The sequence below is a fragment of the Platichthys flesus genome, chromosome 19, assembly GCF_949316205.1.
Source record: "Platichthys flesus chromosome 19, fPlaFle2.1, whole genome shotgun sequence".
Taxonomy (NCBI): Eukaryota; Metazoa; Chordata; class Actinopteri; order Pleuronectiformes; family Pleuronectidae; genus Platichthys; species Platichthys flesus.
The window spans coordinates 18,098,074-18,113,628 of record NC_084963.1 but is presented as its reverse complement, the minus strand read 5'-3'; the positions used below and the strand labels follow the sequence as shown (position 1 = coordinate 18,113,628).

Below are 15,555 nucleotides of genomic sequence, written 5' to 3'. Positions count from 1 at the left end.
CAGACTTTCTGAAGACACTGAGCTTTCATCATCTCTTAGTGTTGTTTTTTTCTCCCTCTGGACAGGAAGCTGCTGTTACACCCACACTTATACACAGTTTACTTCCAACAAGCTGCTGTAAGTAAACTGTTAATGCTGTAGTAGGAGGGAAAGGGATTAGTCACTCATGACACCATCCTTGGGATATATGTTTGCTGCAACAGTCTGTAAAATCAATCAACCGGCAGTAACAGAACGGATCAAAGCTGCACTTTGACTTGAAGGCTGCAGATGAATCCATGTTTTTTTCTGCATGCTGCACAGGAGGAGCTGTAGGTGTTATTGCTCTTTTTACACCTTTTATCCTCATCAGTTGAACTGTCTATTGAATTTTGGAGGGGGGCCTCAGAGCCAACAACAAAAACTAAAACTGAGATTCAACAGCAACATTTGTGTTCACCTTTAAGCCTGGGCTGAAATGTGCTGTGAATTTACACTTATCCAAGCGAGCTGTAGTATGACCACCACAAACCAAGCCAGTGTACCATCAGACTCTATTAATAAACCACACATCAGTGGTTTCTCTGCTCTCTTCAGTCACTACAAAGTGTAAGCTGCTCTCTGATCCATCAAACTTCAGCTCTCTTGTCTTTGTTCACTGCTTCAGCAAATGGGTTCATGTTAGCTGAATATTCACGTCCTTGCTAAAACTCCAGTGGGAAACTTGACTCCACTCCCATGTCTTTATTGTATGAAGCTACAGCCAGATGTTAATTAGCTCATCTTTAAACCTGGAAACAATATTCAGTGGCATAGATCTCCTCATCCAGCTTTTGGCAAGAAAGCTGATAAGCACATTCCTGGAAATCCGAACTCAAACTTCCTTCTACTCCATAACTGTTGTCCTGCTGTAAATCCCCTTCTCTGCGATGTTTGGTAAAACGTACTTTCAACACCACATTTCTAAATAAAGGCCATTTTTTCAGATTTTTCAAAATACATGCATGTTGTGTGGTCGGTGCTTTGTTTACAGGACAGATGTCCACACCCACACACACACACACAAACAACATGACCTAGGCCAGAGGGTCCCAACCTTTCAGCGATGGCAATAATGATGGAAGCAGTATATGGATCCTAGCTTACTTATGTCACACAGCAACAGTACTGCAAAAGTATTAACGGGTCCTGCAGACAGAAGACACCCTTTCAGAGAATGATTTCATTGCTCAGGCATCATTAATGCATTAGTATGTAAGGACAAGTTTAAGGTTGCAGCTTGTCAACGTGGAGCTAATTTCACTGTTATTAAACAGTTGTTTATATAATTGATTAATCTACTCATTATTCCCAATCCTGATCCACATGAGAGCAGAGGAAACTGGAAGATGCTAACTTCTCGAGCCTGAGTGGATCCCAGTTGGTTGTATGTAATGTAATTATTTTTCTGTCAAGTTAATACTCCAATGCTTCTCAAAACTTTAATTATAATTATAAAATGAATGTATACTCAGTGTCCACTTACGAGAATTTAGAGTGTAAAGATTTTGTTGAAATACTAGGAAATGTGTTAAGATGGTGTCGTACTGGACTGCATTACATAAACACATTTTCTTAGTAGGTAATTTCATTGCCATCCGTGAGAGACTTTAGAATATTAGAAACACCTCCAAAGATTTTCCTGTACCACACCACCCCAAACCGAGACCTCATTGATAAAATGTAAGTTAGATAAAACCTGAACTTTGTGGGCATCACAAATGAGACCTTATGGCAGATCAGTTGTATTGGATTGAATAATGGATAATTCAAATAAAATGTAAAATAACTACAAGTACAATATATTTTTAGATTTAAATATAGCAAAATATTCACAGTACCTCAAAATACACTTAAATACAGCACCTGAGTAAATTCAATTACTGATGATAACTGACACACAAAACGTAATTGCAGCAGCAGGCCAGGTTATAACTGTGGTTGTTAGTACGGCATGTCCTGTGCAGATGAATTGCCATAACTAGTAGATTGTTTGTTATTGAGATCCTCAGTATCCTAAAGCTCCTGAGGTAATTCTATCTAATTCGTATTTAGCAGGGACACTCCACAGTCTTTCAGAGAGTAACTTTGTCCCTGGCTCACTGACCTAGATGATGAAAGGGAAATATACTGAGCTTCCTGCTTCTCATGACTGAGTGTGCACTGGCTCCTCTCCATGGACTTTCCAGGACCAGGAAACTGCACTGGTAAATATTAAAATGTGTAAAAGCAACCGCATTTCTCCCTCCATCTCTTCTATCCATCTTTATCAAGTCGAGTAGTTTCAGGGTTCGTTTCAGAAAGTATTGTCAAATTCTTTTCAAAAGAAAACACTTCAGGATTTTACTTAAGAACCGACAAAACAAGTTTAGAAGAAACAGCATCTTTACATTTTACAGAAAAATAAAGATGTCAAAAGACTTTGAAAGCAAGTACAATCACAGAGTCTTAGACTGGGAACAAACAAACATTGTTTTGATCAAATAAATACAATCTTTGACCAAAATAGATCTTTTAAGATTTGGAAACAGAAGATATTCATATCAATATGTTTGGAAACCACAAAGGTTGTTGTGGCTATAATGAGAAATCCACTCACATCTTCCTATTTTCTTCTTAGAGAAGCTACATTAACTTCAGGAGAATAACTGTGCAGGTAAATATCACAATTTACTCGTAGAGAGTCTCACATCTTCATTTCTCCTCTTCGTGCTTTTTGAGGGAGCCACAATGATGTAGACACAGGATAGTAAATGTGGACAACCCATGCTTGGAGGCAGAGATTCGTTTCTCGCACTTTCCAGTAGATTGTATAACTGCCTACTTCCTCTTCCTGCCCCGGCCTCTCCTTTCTCTGCCAGAGGAGGGGCCAGCTCCGGCCGAGCCCAGTGTGCTGTCTGCCGGGCTGGCTCCGATGATCTGTCCCTCCTGGATCTCACTGCGAGTCTCTGGAGTCAGTTGCTCAATCTGCTTCTGCATCTCCAGATTAACCATCAAGTCTCTCAGCTGCTCCTCCAGCTCTGATATTATCCCATCCTTATGATGCACTATAGAAAAACACAAGAAAACAAACCGTTACATTTATTTTTAATAAAAAAATAAACTTAAATAACGTTAACATTTAGAAAAAACAACAACTTACGATTGAACAACCAATTTCACATATAGATAAAGAATGTTTTGTCCACTTGGGGCCAACAGTGAGCTTTAGAAACCAAATTGATATATCTGCTTAAATACAACCCATCAGATACAGAGTAACATCATTATTCATTGGGAGTCATGTTTATGTTTAACTGATGGATCTAGGTAAATTATTCTCTCCTTTACATTGTTGCATCTACAAACATCCCTTTTACCATTTTTTTCATTAAAAAAAACGTCTGACGGTGCTGGAATCTGATGTAAGTGCTCCTGCCCCCCTATGAAGGAGCAGGGGGAGCCGAGTGGCTTCTTGATGTAGAAATGATTCTATGAGAGTGAACTAAAACAGTACAGTGGCATTGGACATGGATAAACATTGAACTGAGTATATAAAGCAGCTTCAGCCAAAAATGTTCTGTACATTCAACATCACTTCAGACGTCTGTGAAACTACATTCACAGATTCCTTTAATATTATACATATATCATGTCATAATAAATATACAGCTGCTTTCATGAATAATAAGGAAACACCCAATCAGTGTAAAAATGTGTTTGACATACTTTCACACAGATATGTGATATGCTATATATGTACAGCTTAGAGATATGTACAACCCTCACTGCTGGCCTCAAGGTCCAACTCCACACATCGGTGTGAACGTTCTGCCTGTACAAGAGACTGAGTTCAACATTCACACATAAGTTAAGCTGGGGAAAAGGGACACCCATGCAAGTCATTATCATAATCCTAAATGAAAAGATGTGAAACTGAAAATGTGAATAATCTTTCCCACAAATGAGCTGTCGCAAACAACAAAAACTAAACGACACACTCCTGCTGATAGACAGCTTGAGGCTTCCGGTGTAAACAGTGTCCTGGGATGCAGCTGAAGAAGAAGGTGAGAAATACAACATTAAATGAGTCATGTACGACAGTCCAGCTGATCATCATGAGCAAAATAAATCTTACCACAGATATTTGTCAGCTGATAAGAAACAAAACTCACTACCGCTAAAAAACCAAGGTCAACATGATAAACGTGATACCTGAACGTCACCTGTTAGAGCTCAGCCCGGGGCTGTGAGCATAGCTACAGGTGTGCTCAACTGTAAAATGTCCCGCTCAGTATATATATATATATATATATATATATATATATAAAATTCTGTCATGTTTCTACATACAAACTTAAAGAAACATAAAAGGTACCTTAAAGTGTTTTTTACGCTTCATTTAACAAACGTCAACCAGTACTATTGTTCTCCAGTTTTGTTGAATCTCAAATATAAGTGTCAGCCTCAGAATCCAGGTATCAGATGGGCTCTTAACAAAGGTGGAGGGTGCTTGTGCCAAGTAAAGCGAACAGGGTTAACTGTATCAGTGTCTGAACTCAACTGTTCAGTCTTTCTTAAGACCAAGTCTGTTGCTGCACAAAACCAGAAATCTCTCTCAGCTTTGGAGACTGAGTCTCTGAATCTTTACGGATCAATGTGATAGAAACATCTGTGATATATTGTCATCATTGTTGCAGAAGCCTGAAACACATCATCACTTGACTCAACTGATGACAGATCAGAAGATGTGTGTTCATTCTAAACTGCTTCACCTCAAGCTTGTTCTTACAGTGTGACACATTTCTGCCAAAGCTAGGGATTTAACTTTAGAAACCTTTTTACAAATGAGACGTGTGGAACTTGCACATAAACAGAGTGCACATGCACTGAGGCACGTTTGTTGATACTTTCCTGATCCTCAGAGTGGACTAATGTGGGAAAATTTCAGGTGTGACTAAGCAGACTGAATACTTCCACTCAAACCTAATAAACTGACATTTATGTTGCCCTCAGGCAAAGTGGTGATTAAAAACTTTCCTTGGCAGAAATGTCTGTGAGACTCCGGAAACACAGGCTGCTCCCATTATCTTTTCATCTTCTAAACAACCACCAAAAATGAACAAGGGAGTGTACAGAGGAGAGAAGTGGGGTAGTGAGCGAAACCCGTTGTGCAACTGTTTTATCCTGTACGTTTTTTTCATTTCATCTCCATACCCCCTGTACAACAGTCCGGTATAAAACTTCCATCCTTCACGCAGCTCTTCCCTTTACCCAAGATGCTCCCGCAGAATGTCACTATTCTCAGCCAGAGGCACATCTGTTTATGATTTGCAAATATAAGTCCTAGATCAAAAATACTCCATCCAGTTGAGGGCTTATATTCCCTTTCATTTGCCATATTCTAAATGACAAGCAGACATTTGGACCATTGGTGCATCCACAGAGTTCTGTACCAGATCTGAACCATGAAGTGCAATTATCTCCAAGGCAAATCTGACCCATCCAGAACTGTCACCATACAGTATGTTCTTCACATTATTGAAGCAAATTGAAGGGGTCATAGACTTTCACACTAAAACAAATCCTTGCTGTGTCTTAGGCTTTGTTTTAGAGGATTTAAATGTGAAACATATAATGTACAAAAAACGATATACTTCCCACCTACTGCCTCAAGTTTTTAGCTTATTTTACTCATACCAGTGAATATATATGAAAGGTTATCTCATCAGTTACACAACTTTCTGCAAGTGAACCATTGCTGGACTCTGCAGGATACATTTCTGTTTGCCGACTCTTCCCTTGCATGGTCCTGTTGGTCCTTTCCATGACAGTCGTTATAATCTTCACGATAAATGTCCCATTTATATAATTTAAAAAGATAATTCTGTTATTTCTCAACCTGGACACTACGTTTATAGATGTGAGTGTTTAAATGAAGGTACTTACATCAAAGTTTAGAGTCGAGACATGTATAATGTTAGCAGATTTTTGGCACAGACTTAGAACAATTTCAGCCACAAAAAAATGACTTTTCGAGGACATTATGTGGACGGTCACTGTTGCCCCATTACAAACACATTGTAGCCTGTGTTGTTGTGTCGTTGCTCAAAATTTTGTAAAAATCTTTAATTTACACATCCACATCTATAAACATAGGGCCAGGCAGAGTTCACTTTAACTTCAAGACTGCGTTTTGCTCTTGAGTGAAGGTTGTGGATTGGAACTCTCTAGAGATTTCAGTGTTTGCGTGAACAAGTCTGACCAGAAGGCAACCTCCAGAGATAGTCTGGACTAAATTGTGCAGATAATCTCCAGATGTCTTGAAAGCTTCTTTAGAAAGGTAGGGTGAGGGGAATGGGATTCAGTAGAAAATGCCATTAAATCCTAAGCACTGAACCTTTAATCCATGATCAACTTAATGACAGTGCAATGTAAAACAGATTTTAACTCTGTTCAAGTGATTTATGAAATGAATGAAATTTGTGAGGGGGGGAAAGCTCAGCGTATTACTAGTGACAAGCTTCCAGCTGTGAAACTATGAGTGTGTCAGTGTCCATGTATCTAGTTTTAGATGCAATAAGATATTGATATTTAATGAAATTCAGTTGAAATCCATTTCAAAGCATGCAACCATGAAAAATTCACTGTCCACTGTGGTGGTCACTCAGAGGGTTGTTGTCTTTCCCATCGTGTTGCTGACTGTGGCCAGCTGCCAAACAATTTCTACAGACCCTACAATGTTTCTGTTGGCACATTCTTACAGCTCAGTTTAATTTGCACCAAATGTCTCTGATGGGAAGGGGAGTTCTGTTTTTTTAGTCTGTACTGATAAAAAAGGAAAAACAATGACCCCTCCATGATGATACTGTATCCAGTGCACAGAGTATTGTGCAAGGGTTTGGCGAATGTGTTCAGATGAAGACTGAAAAATGTATTTAGAATATTTGGTGATTTTGCCATGAATTCAGAATCTTGTCATGTGGGGTTTCCTCCCTACTCACCACTCTCTTTTCCTTTGCTCTCCTCCTCTGCCAGCTTGGACTGCAGCTGCATTTGATTGTCTCTCAGACAGTGGTTCATCTGCTGCTCCTCCTTCAGTTCATGGCTCAGCTTCAACACTCGACTGTTTAACCGAGTGTACCTTAACATGCAAATGACAGACCTGTAAGTTGTCACATTCTCTACAGAAACAAGACCTTCTCACTCTGGTGTAAACGCCCTGGTATGGTGCCTGTTGGCTCACTTGCACAACTTACTGGAACTGAGCGATCGTTGACAAAAAGTTATGGTGAGTACTCCCTGGGGTTGAGGGCTAAGAGTGATACATTTGGATGAAATAAGAATAAAAAGAAGAATATAACAGGAAAACCTAGAACCCAAGAAGTCTGGAAACTGACAGAAATACATTACCTAAATGTAAAGCAATCAGTCAACACCTACTTTTTCTCCATGCTCTGCTTGTCTTTGGTTATTTCCCCTAACCGACGCTCAAGGTTATCACATCGCTCCAAAGTTTCCTTAAATTTAGCCTTCATGTTGTTTATCTGAGGGGCAAACATAAACACAGGTGTTAGACGTGATGTGTGTGCACAGAATGACAAAAAACGACATATCTGATGAAAGAAGTCAGCTAGTAAACATTTTTGTGTGAACCTATGCAAAGACATGTATTGAGCATCAGTACCTCCTCAGCTGTCTCCTTCTCCAGATGAACAATCTTATTCTCCCAGTAAATCCTCTGAGACTCCAGTTGACTCGTCAGCAGGTACGAGTACTGTACACACAGAACTCTCATCAGAACAGGTCAGAGTTGATTTCTCAAAAAAAAAACAAATAGGGGAAAAGCTTACCTCAAGTTGAAGTCCATCGATTTTGTCAGCTTGACATATTTCTCCTTCACACTCATACTGTACCATCTTTCCATCAGTCTTACTGGCCACCAGCCGGTGCACGTAATTGTCTAAAACAACATGGCTCAACATCAGCTCATCAGTCAGCGTCATAAGAAAATCCATATAGTTTTAAAGTTGGTCCAGTGGATCCAGTTGATGAATCAATCAAATAATCAAATAAACTGTTGATTGCTTTAGCCATTTACCAACATTTGCTGGTTAATGCCTTTTCTCTGTTTTGGATCATGTTAAATATTGCATATCTTTATGTTTTGGACTCTCAAATGGACAAGACCAACAAGAACGATAATCATAGCAACTGTTTTTTACTATTTTCTAACATTTGTAGACGAACCAAAACAAGGTTGAAATAATACTCATTAATGAAATAAGGTTCCTCACGCTGCCTAATCAGGGGTTTTAAACCCTACAATGCATCCACATTGGATTGAGTGCATGAAATTCCATTCAAAAGTGGGGTTAAGTATTTTGTAATATTTAAAATGTATTTATAATACTGTTATATACACTTACTATTTTTAACACACCATGAACAACTCCTTCAAATGGTAATATGAAAATAAAAGCTTGAACATCTACGAGATCCTGGCCATTTTCCATCTGATGATCAAAATGATTTGTTACGACCGAAGCTCCTGAAGAACAATTTAATTTGTTTTGCCAGTGATCAACCTAATTGAATACTAATATTTCTCTGTGAATGCTGGATGTGTTAAAAGGCAACTGTTTGCTAACATTTTAGTCATAAGAACTGTTGATGGTTATAGTTAACAGCATATTTTGGTATCTTTCTGTCCTCTAGTGGCCAGAACTGGTTAAAACAGCTATTATACTATTTACCAGAGAGAAACCAGGAGAGATGAGAGCAAGCCCAAAGAGAAAAAAACACTCACAGGTCGCTACATAAAATAACAATCGCAATCATAAACAGGCAACAAACATACAATAAATAAATATTCATCACCTCCTGCGTAGTCCCAGACACGGTGGTTGGTGAGCTGCATAGCGTACGTATGCTGTGTTTCCTCAAAGTGCTTGTACGCATGCCGGCTGACGTAGCGACCACAACCGATGTGCCCGCAGATCAAACAAATCCACAGGTTCTGTAGAAAAAAATAGCAAAGTGGGAGAAAGAAAGGTAACACTGAAGTGATTTAAAGACTGCCAGGTTAAAATTACTTAATAGGAGATTCACCAAACAAACAGACAGTATCAGTTACCTCCTGCACGCCGCACTCAAAGCATTTGTTCTCTCCAACTGGTTCTGGTGTTTGACAGTACCTACATACAGGACACCTGAAAACAGAGCACACATTCATCTATTGTCACACACATGTGCAGAGGGCCTTTGTGAAACAGACATGTGTTATGAAAAGGACAAAACAAGCAACACATGACACGAAGCCTGGAGAAGTAACCAGTGGGCTGAGAGTAAGAGGAGACAACATGGGAGAATTCTTCCTTTATCATCATGGTGGTTGATGACTTCTGTATTTAAACTGATCAATAGAAACTAGCACTGCAGATTTTTAGTCACATATCTTGATCAAATAAGGTCTGAATTCCCCTCAGGATTAATACAGTATCCATCTATCATCTATCTATCTATCTAACAATATGTGGGAAACACAGGGCAGAGTATGTGTGAGTATGTGTTTGTGTAACTCACGAGGCATCTTCCCACCGCTGGAGACACTGGCTGTGAAAGCTGTGATTGCAGAGAGTGGTGAGGATGCCGTTAACCGACTCGTCCATTCTCTCCAGGCACACAGTGCACTTTGGCACTTCGGTGAGCTCCATCACCGGCAGACTGGCTCCCTGAGGAGAGGGAGGGAGAGAGGTAGGGAGGGAGAGAGAGAGGGGGAGAGCGGGGGAGGGGGAGAGAGAGAGAGAGAGAGAGAGAGAGAGAGAGAGGGGGAGAGACAGAGAGAGAATGTAAATGATATGCTGGGTGGAGTCGAAAGTCTGAATGGTTTTCAGTCCTGAGCAAATTAGGATAAGAAAAACATTCCTCGTTAATGACGTCATCGTACGACAGCTCCTGAACAAGTTCTGCAATGATGCTGATGAGCACCCGGAAGTTTTATTGCGTGTGTCTGTGTTTTTATATAACCAAAGCCTTTATGAGGTTTCTCGTATGACTGCTGTATTTCATTGCACTCCTCAATCACTTTCATTTTCCGATCAATCACTCACACATTTATGGCCATGTAAAAAGGCAAAATTTAGAATATAGGATGAGATGTTGAATATCCCTAGTATATTTGATGGTGTTTTGAAAAATATAGGTTACCAACTACCAGTATATGTTAGCAGGTGTTACGCCGGGTTCACACCGGAAGCGACGCCAAAGCGAGGCGGTAGCGCTAATCCCTAAAGCGCCAGTGCTTGCAGCATGGCAACGCTCGCGTCAAGCGAAAAAAATAGACTCTATGCCGAAACGATCGCTGCACGGCGCTAGGCAGCCGCGGCGCCACGCTACGCTTCAGCCTCCGGTGTGTTCAGCACAACGATTTAACATGGGAGTGGATGGGAGCCAGAGGATTGGCGCGTCGCTTCCGCGTCCGGTGTGAACCCGGCGTTAGTGGCCACCAGGGGATGTTAGGGACACAACTGTGCACCTTAGCACCATCAAGTGTTTTGGCCTTGTAATCAATGATACAGGCCGAGCTTGAGGGTACACTGAGGCTAAAGGTAAATCTGACTGGCTACTGGCTTGTATGGCAGCACTATGAAAGCCATATGAACCGCTCAGTAGATCAGACATCATTACCTCTATGCCTTTTCAAAAACTTCATTGTGACCCCAAATGTCAATATGTCAAGTTTCAAGTGATTTGACTGTAGAAATGATAAGGAAAGTTGAGGCGAAAGTCAGCTACTTTTTCATTAGTGCACTGATAACTTGCTCCTATTAAATTTATAAAATAAACCTCTTCGTCCTGAATAAGAGTTAGGTGAGATTCTTAGTCACCTCTAAAAATAAAATTTAAAATGATATTTAATAAGGGCAAGTTATGCATTAGTAGTGGACTATCCAGGTAATTTTCTTAATAAACATAGATATAATATTCTAATTCATTGTGCGTGTTAATGTTCTAACAATGACGAATATAAATGACATTAAACTTTTAATGTTTGTCTTCTGCCTTTTTTCAGCACCATGTCAAGTGCTCAAGTAGACGTTCTAGCATGACAAGGTTTTATAAACAACGAACCACATGATCACAGCGACACACAGCTGTTCCGCGACACAACCGCAGCCAGTGTGTCTTGGTGAGAACTTTACAGGCTGCACCGCTCGGTTTGAGAATTGTTAAAGCCAAACAAACAATAATAATACTAAAACACTAAAACATTATAAATTATACTTGCATATCTACAATCAAGCACACAACATAAACATCCTGCATTTGTTGATTGTCGGGCTCCCTTTGGTACGTCCTTCATCGGTTGTTCATTAATAAATAGAACTGATCAAAGGACAAATTATTGTTTTTAACAGATACACAGGGAAAACTGTACGTCCTTCCATACCATGGGCTTAGAATATGTCCTTAAGGCGATTAGTGATTTACCTCTTCAGACTTTATAACTTCTGCCCGCTCCACATAGACAAGTTGGCACACTGCTTCCTCTATGGAGTTGAACTGGCGGCCGTTACACGCTGTGAAGAAACTGTCTGCAGCTGCCTAAACAAACAGTGAAGAAAAAAAAGCAGAGAATGGTACAGTGAAACAGCATCTTATACCTATTGGGCAATAGAAGCATAGACTTATTCTAATCTAACAACTTGATTTTCTTTTGTTTTCATTTTTCTGAGAAGATGTGTCACGTTGAATTAACTGAGAAGTCCTTGATGCCTGAACTTATCTCCAGAAAACAACCAGAACCACTGCACTGCAGATATGACTGACACTCTAAGCCTGAAAACCCAGATCAGAACATCAAATCAAAGACCATCTATTCAGTGATATGCATTCAAATCAGCTAGATACTTGAAACAATAACTACATTTTGGTATATGTGAGACAATTATGCCACTCTCCACTAAAATTTGTATAAATCCTAGGACGAGTCCTGCAATCTTTCAATATCTGGTTAGAATTCATTGGGAGGTTGAATTAGTTAGTAAGAAAAAGGCAAACTTCTCTAGTGGCATTGGGAAAGGACTCAATACCAGTGGATTTTACTCTGCGTATACATGCTAATTTTGGTTTCAAAAAGGTTGAACAGTTGCAACTTTTAGTCAATAGGCCAAAAGGGTAAACGTACTCTAAATGACCTCTACAGTGATGGAATATTTTTATCCCACCGAGATCACATTGAATTAGTTTCCTCTAAATCTGACATTTGTTCAAACAGAAATTCCCTGATTTTATTCATCTCACGTAGACGACTCCCAAAGGTGATTTATCTCCATCAAACACACCTCAATCGACCTAGGCCATCTACACACCACTGTAGGAAGTGGAACTGGGCCCAAATCTTTGTGCCTCATGCTGAGAAGAGCCGATAACCCCACTTCTTTCTCTCTAAATGTTCTGGGTAAAGTCTTTGCTGAGTGAGGTTGCATTGTGTGTGTAGGTGGGAGTTGTAAGTTTGTTTCCAGTCAATTTTTTAAAAGAAACTTCTTTTGAGACAAAACACCAGATACTGCTGAGTAATGCAGAGATTTTTACCTGTGTACTAAACCTTATCAGAACCATGTACTGGTTTGGAGTGGAGTCCCGTATGATCTTCATATGCTCCATTACATCATTATATGGGGCCATAAGCTTCATGAGGTCATGGCTGGTCATGGTTGCTGGGACAGTCAGGATGCACACCATGGCACTACGTCTTACATCTTCAGTCAGTGAAGTCATTTTGCTGCAACAAAACAAAATAATACACATTCCAGCTCAGAACCGCACATAACTTCAGAAGAAACAAAAGTCAGCTGGGACTCACTTGGTCTTGTAGAGGTGCATAATACCGTAGACGATCTCCACAGAGGGGTTTCCACTGAAGAAAGAGATCTGGTCAGGCAGCTGCTTGGAGGGCGAGTCTGGAGCAGTGACTGCCATTGCACTGCTGTTCTGTAAACCCTCTGGGTCCTCAGTGTTTGCTGCCTGAAGTTCACTGCGCTGCTCGGCTGAAGCACCAGGGTCTTCACCTCCTCCTTTATCTAGAGGGGGAATTGGTTGGTAATATATTAAGGTTTTGTAGAAATGGAAATACCAAAAGTGTCATGTTAATTTCACAATACTTGCTGACTTCTCTACCTTGAATGTGGCTCTTGGCTCAAAATCTTTTGATTCTGACATAATACATGTCAATGTTGTAAATTTGTTCCCCAGTACAGCACTGTCCAAAAATGTTAAGAAGTTAAGTTGTTTACATTCCTCTCCATCACATATTCCCAACAGGGGGAATTTGATCCATCACAAAAACATTCTGTAGCATAACGAAGGACCTAAAGAAACTACTAGTGTCATAAAGAAGTGTCAGAGACTAGAAGAAGCAGGAGTCCTGCAGCAGATGCTATGGAGCCCACAGAGCCCTCATCTCTACCTCACTGATTGAATCACATGAAGAGACAGAAGACAAGCTAATATAAAGGGAACGCCACTAATCTGATCTAAACCATACTGGCAAGATTTTGTTTCTACAGCGGTTTCTGGGACTATCCCAGAGTCGCGTTCCAGTTGGACAGGACTGGAAAACCACCAAAAGATTTCATCAAACACTGGAACCACCTTATGTGATTCCTTTGAAAGCACGGAGGGGGGGATTCAGTCCTTGCTTCCTCTGGATGTCTGAGCTCCTTAAAGTATTCCTGTGTACGTTGTACTTGTACTTCTTGTACTTATACTGTGCACACAGCTCTTGTATAATGTTGCTCTGCTTGTTGTATGTCGTACCTGGGCTGGGTTCAAATGTTTCTATCACCATGTCCCCCATGGCTCGGCTGCCAATGTGTTGGTGCAGAACAGCTGATCTCTCCAGCTCAGTCTTTCCACTCAGAGCTTGTTTGGCTGAAGCCAGAGCTCTGTCCTGCAGCTCCTCCTCAGACATGTCGTCATCTGCAAAACAAGACAGAAACAAACGTGAGACAGGTCGGTTGTTTCTCTGAGCTCCGACAAACGGGACAACAGTTTCCCAGCACCGAAGTCAGACGTCAGTGTTTGATGGCAGCACCAGTTATGTAATTTAGATACTGGATTGGCTAACACTGCTGCTAGCTACCGGACTGACGTCACAATAAAGTGTCAGTTACTTTTAGGTGACTCACCAGCTGAGTACTGGAAACCCTGGGGAGAAGGAGACTGGTCGGCTAATTCCAGGCGGATAACAACCAGCGACACACTCATGTGTCAAGACAGAAACAGCCACCTCAACAGAGAACAAAACAACCCGGTGACAGCCAGCTAAGCTAGCCTGCTAAATGTCCAGATAACACGCTAACTTAACTTGCGTTTAACCAGCCGAGGCACATTGACTGTAGTCAAAACAGTGCGCTCGTCATTCGGCGTTGTCTTCGCAGACCAAGAACACAAAATAAACGAGTGTTTTGTAGCTAAAACTGAGTCTCTCAAGTCATCCTGCTACCAACTGTTTCGAGCAGGTCACTCTTCTTCGCACACCAAACAAAGGAGTAGTGGTTAACCCCAAGTGTGTAGCTGCCCCCTACAGGCACTGAGCCGGCACTGCAGCTGTCACAGGAGTATGAATCAGGGTTATTTAAAAAACACACAAACAAACAGGCAAATTAGTAAATAAACAGCCCGCCTATTAGTGTTCACTAAATTATTTTGACGAGCCCAATTTCTGTCAGATAAAGGAGTCCATCCATCCAGAAGCCGGACCCCGACCTCTCCAGACGTATGCATGCACGTACGTACAGATAAACATTTTTCAGTATAAACATTTATCAGGTTAAATCAGCTGTATGTCTACATAATAAGCATTAATCTAAAACAGCTTTATGCCTACACACATGCACATACAGACAACAATATTTATATATATATATATATATATATATGCTTTTTTTTTGTATTTTTAAAGTAAACATAAACTTACAGAGCTTTTGTTTGACCTTCATTTGGGCACATCCATGTTAATCTGAGTGGAAATATAAAAGGTCCAGTGTGTAAGATGTTAGTGACTTTTTCTCTAGTTTTTATATTATATTATTATTATTTTATATTTATATCTATATTGTACAAAGTGTTGTTTTCTTTACCTGAGGGAGGGACCTTTATATTTAATACTTAATATTTACACAGCTACCGGGTCCTCCCTACAGAGGCCGCCATGTTTTTCACAGTATGCAGGACTGGACAAACACCTTTTGAGTTTTTATGACAACTGAGGGTTTCCACAGGTTCTCTATCATGTTTGGAAGGGGCGTGTGAGGTGAGGGGTATTAAGCAGCAATAGGCAGATTCACCACTAGATGTCACTATATTCTACACACTGAGCCTATTAAAGCTGTTCTCTGTTATGGCTCCAGTGTATTTATGTCTATATAGTGTTGACATAATTCTTTAGCCTAGATGAAGTAGATATGAATACTAGATGTTCATCAATAGGTGTAGACGATGGGGGTCTGGAGCTCTCCGGCTCTACAGGTCAATAATTTTACCTAATAAATA

The 15,555-nt window shown here is 40.4% G+C and overlaps 1 protein-coding gene across 1 annotated transcript; it reads right to left on the bottom strand.

Annotated features, from left to right (window-relative positions):
* Nucleotides 1–2,385: 2,385 nt before the first annotated feature.
* On the bottom strand, nucleotides 2,386–14,544 carry brap (BRCA1 associated protein). Its single transcript, XM_062412941.1, has 13 exons — nucleotides 14,190–14,544; nucleotides 13,819–13,980; nucleotides 12,866–13,082; nucleotides 12,595–12,784; nucleotides 11,491–11,604; nucleotides 9,583–9,731; nucleotides 9,134–9,209; nucleotides 8,878–9,016; nucleotides 7,851–7,960; nucleotides 7,685–7,774; nucleotides 7,441–7,544; nucleotides 7,002–7,141; nucleotides 2,386–3,065 (listed from the first exon to the last, which is right to left on the bottom strand). The coding sequence occupies exons 1-13, from the start codon at nucleotides 14,266–14,268 to the stop codon at nucleotides 2,839–2,841; spliced, it is 1,797 nt and encodes a 598-aa protein (XP_062268925.1). The 5' UTR covers nucleotides 14,269–14,544; the 3' UTR covers nucleotides 2,386–2,838.
* Nucleotides 14,545–15,555: the final 1,011 nt, after the last annotated feature.

What these genes read in the sequence shown, in the direction of transcription:
- brap (XM_062412941.1), bottom strand. Translation starts at nt 14,268, where the DNA reads ATGAGTGTGTCGCTGGTTGTTATCCGCCTGGAATTAGCCGACCAGTCT. An exon ending in ATGCACCTCTACAAGACCAA is followed by an intron (nt 12,785 to 12,865) that starts GTGAGTCCCAGC and finishes GTTTTGTTGCAG; the next exon opens with CAAAATGACTTCACTGACTG. An exon ending in AAGCAGAGCATGGAGAAAAA is followed by an intron (nt 7,142 to 7,440) that starts GTAGGTGTTGAC and finishes TTGCATGTTAAG; the next exon opens with GTACACTCGGTTAAACAGTC.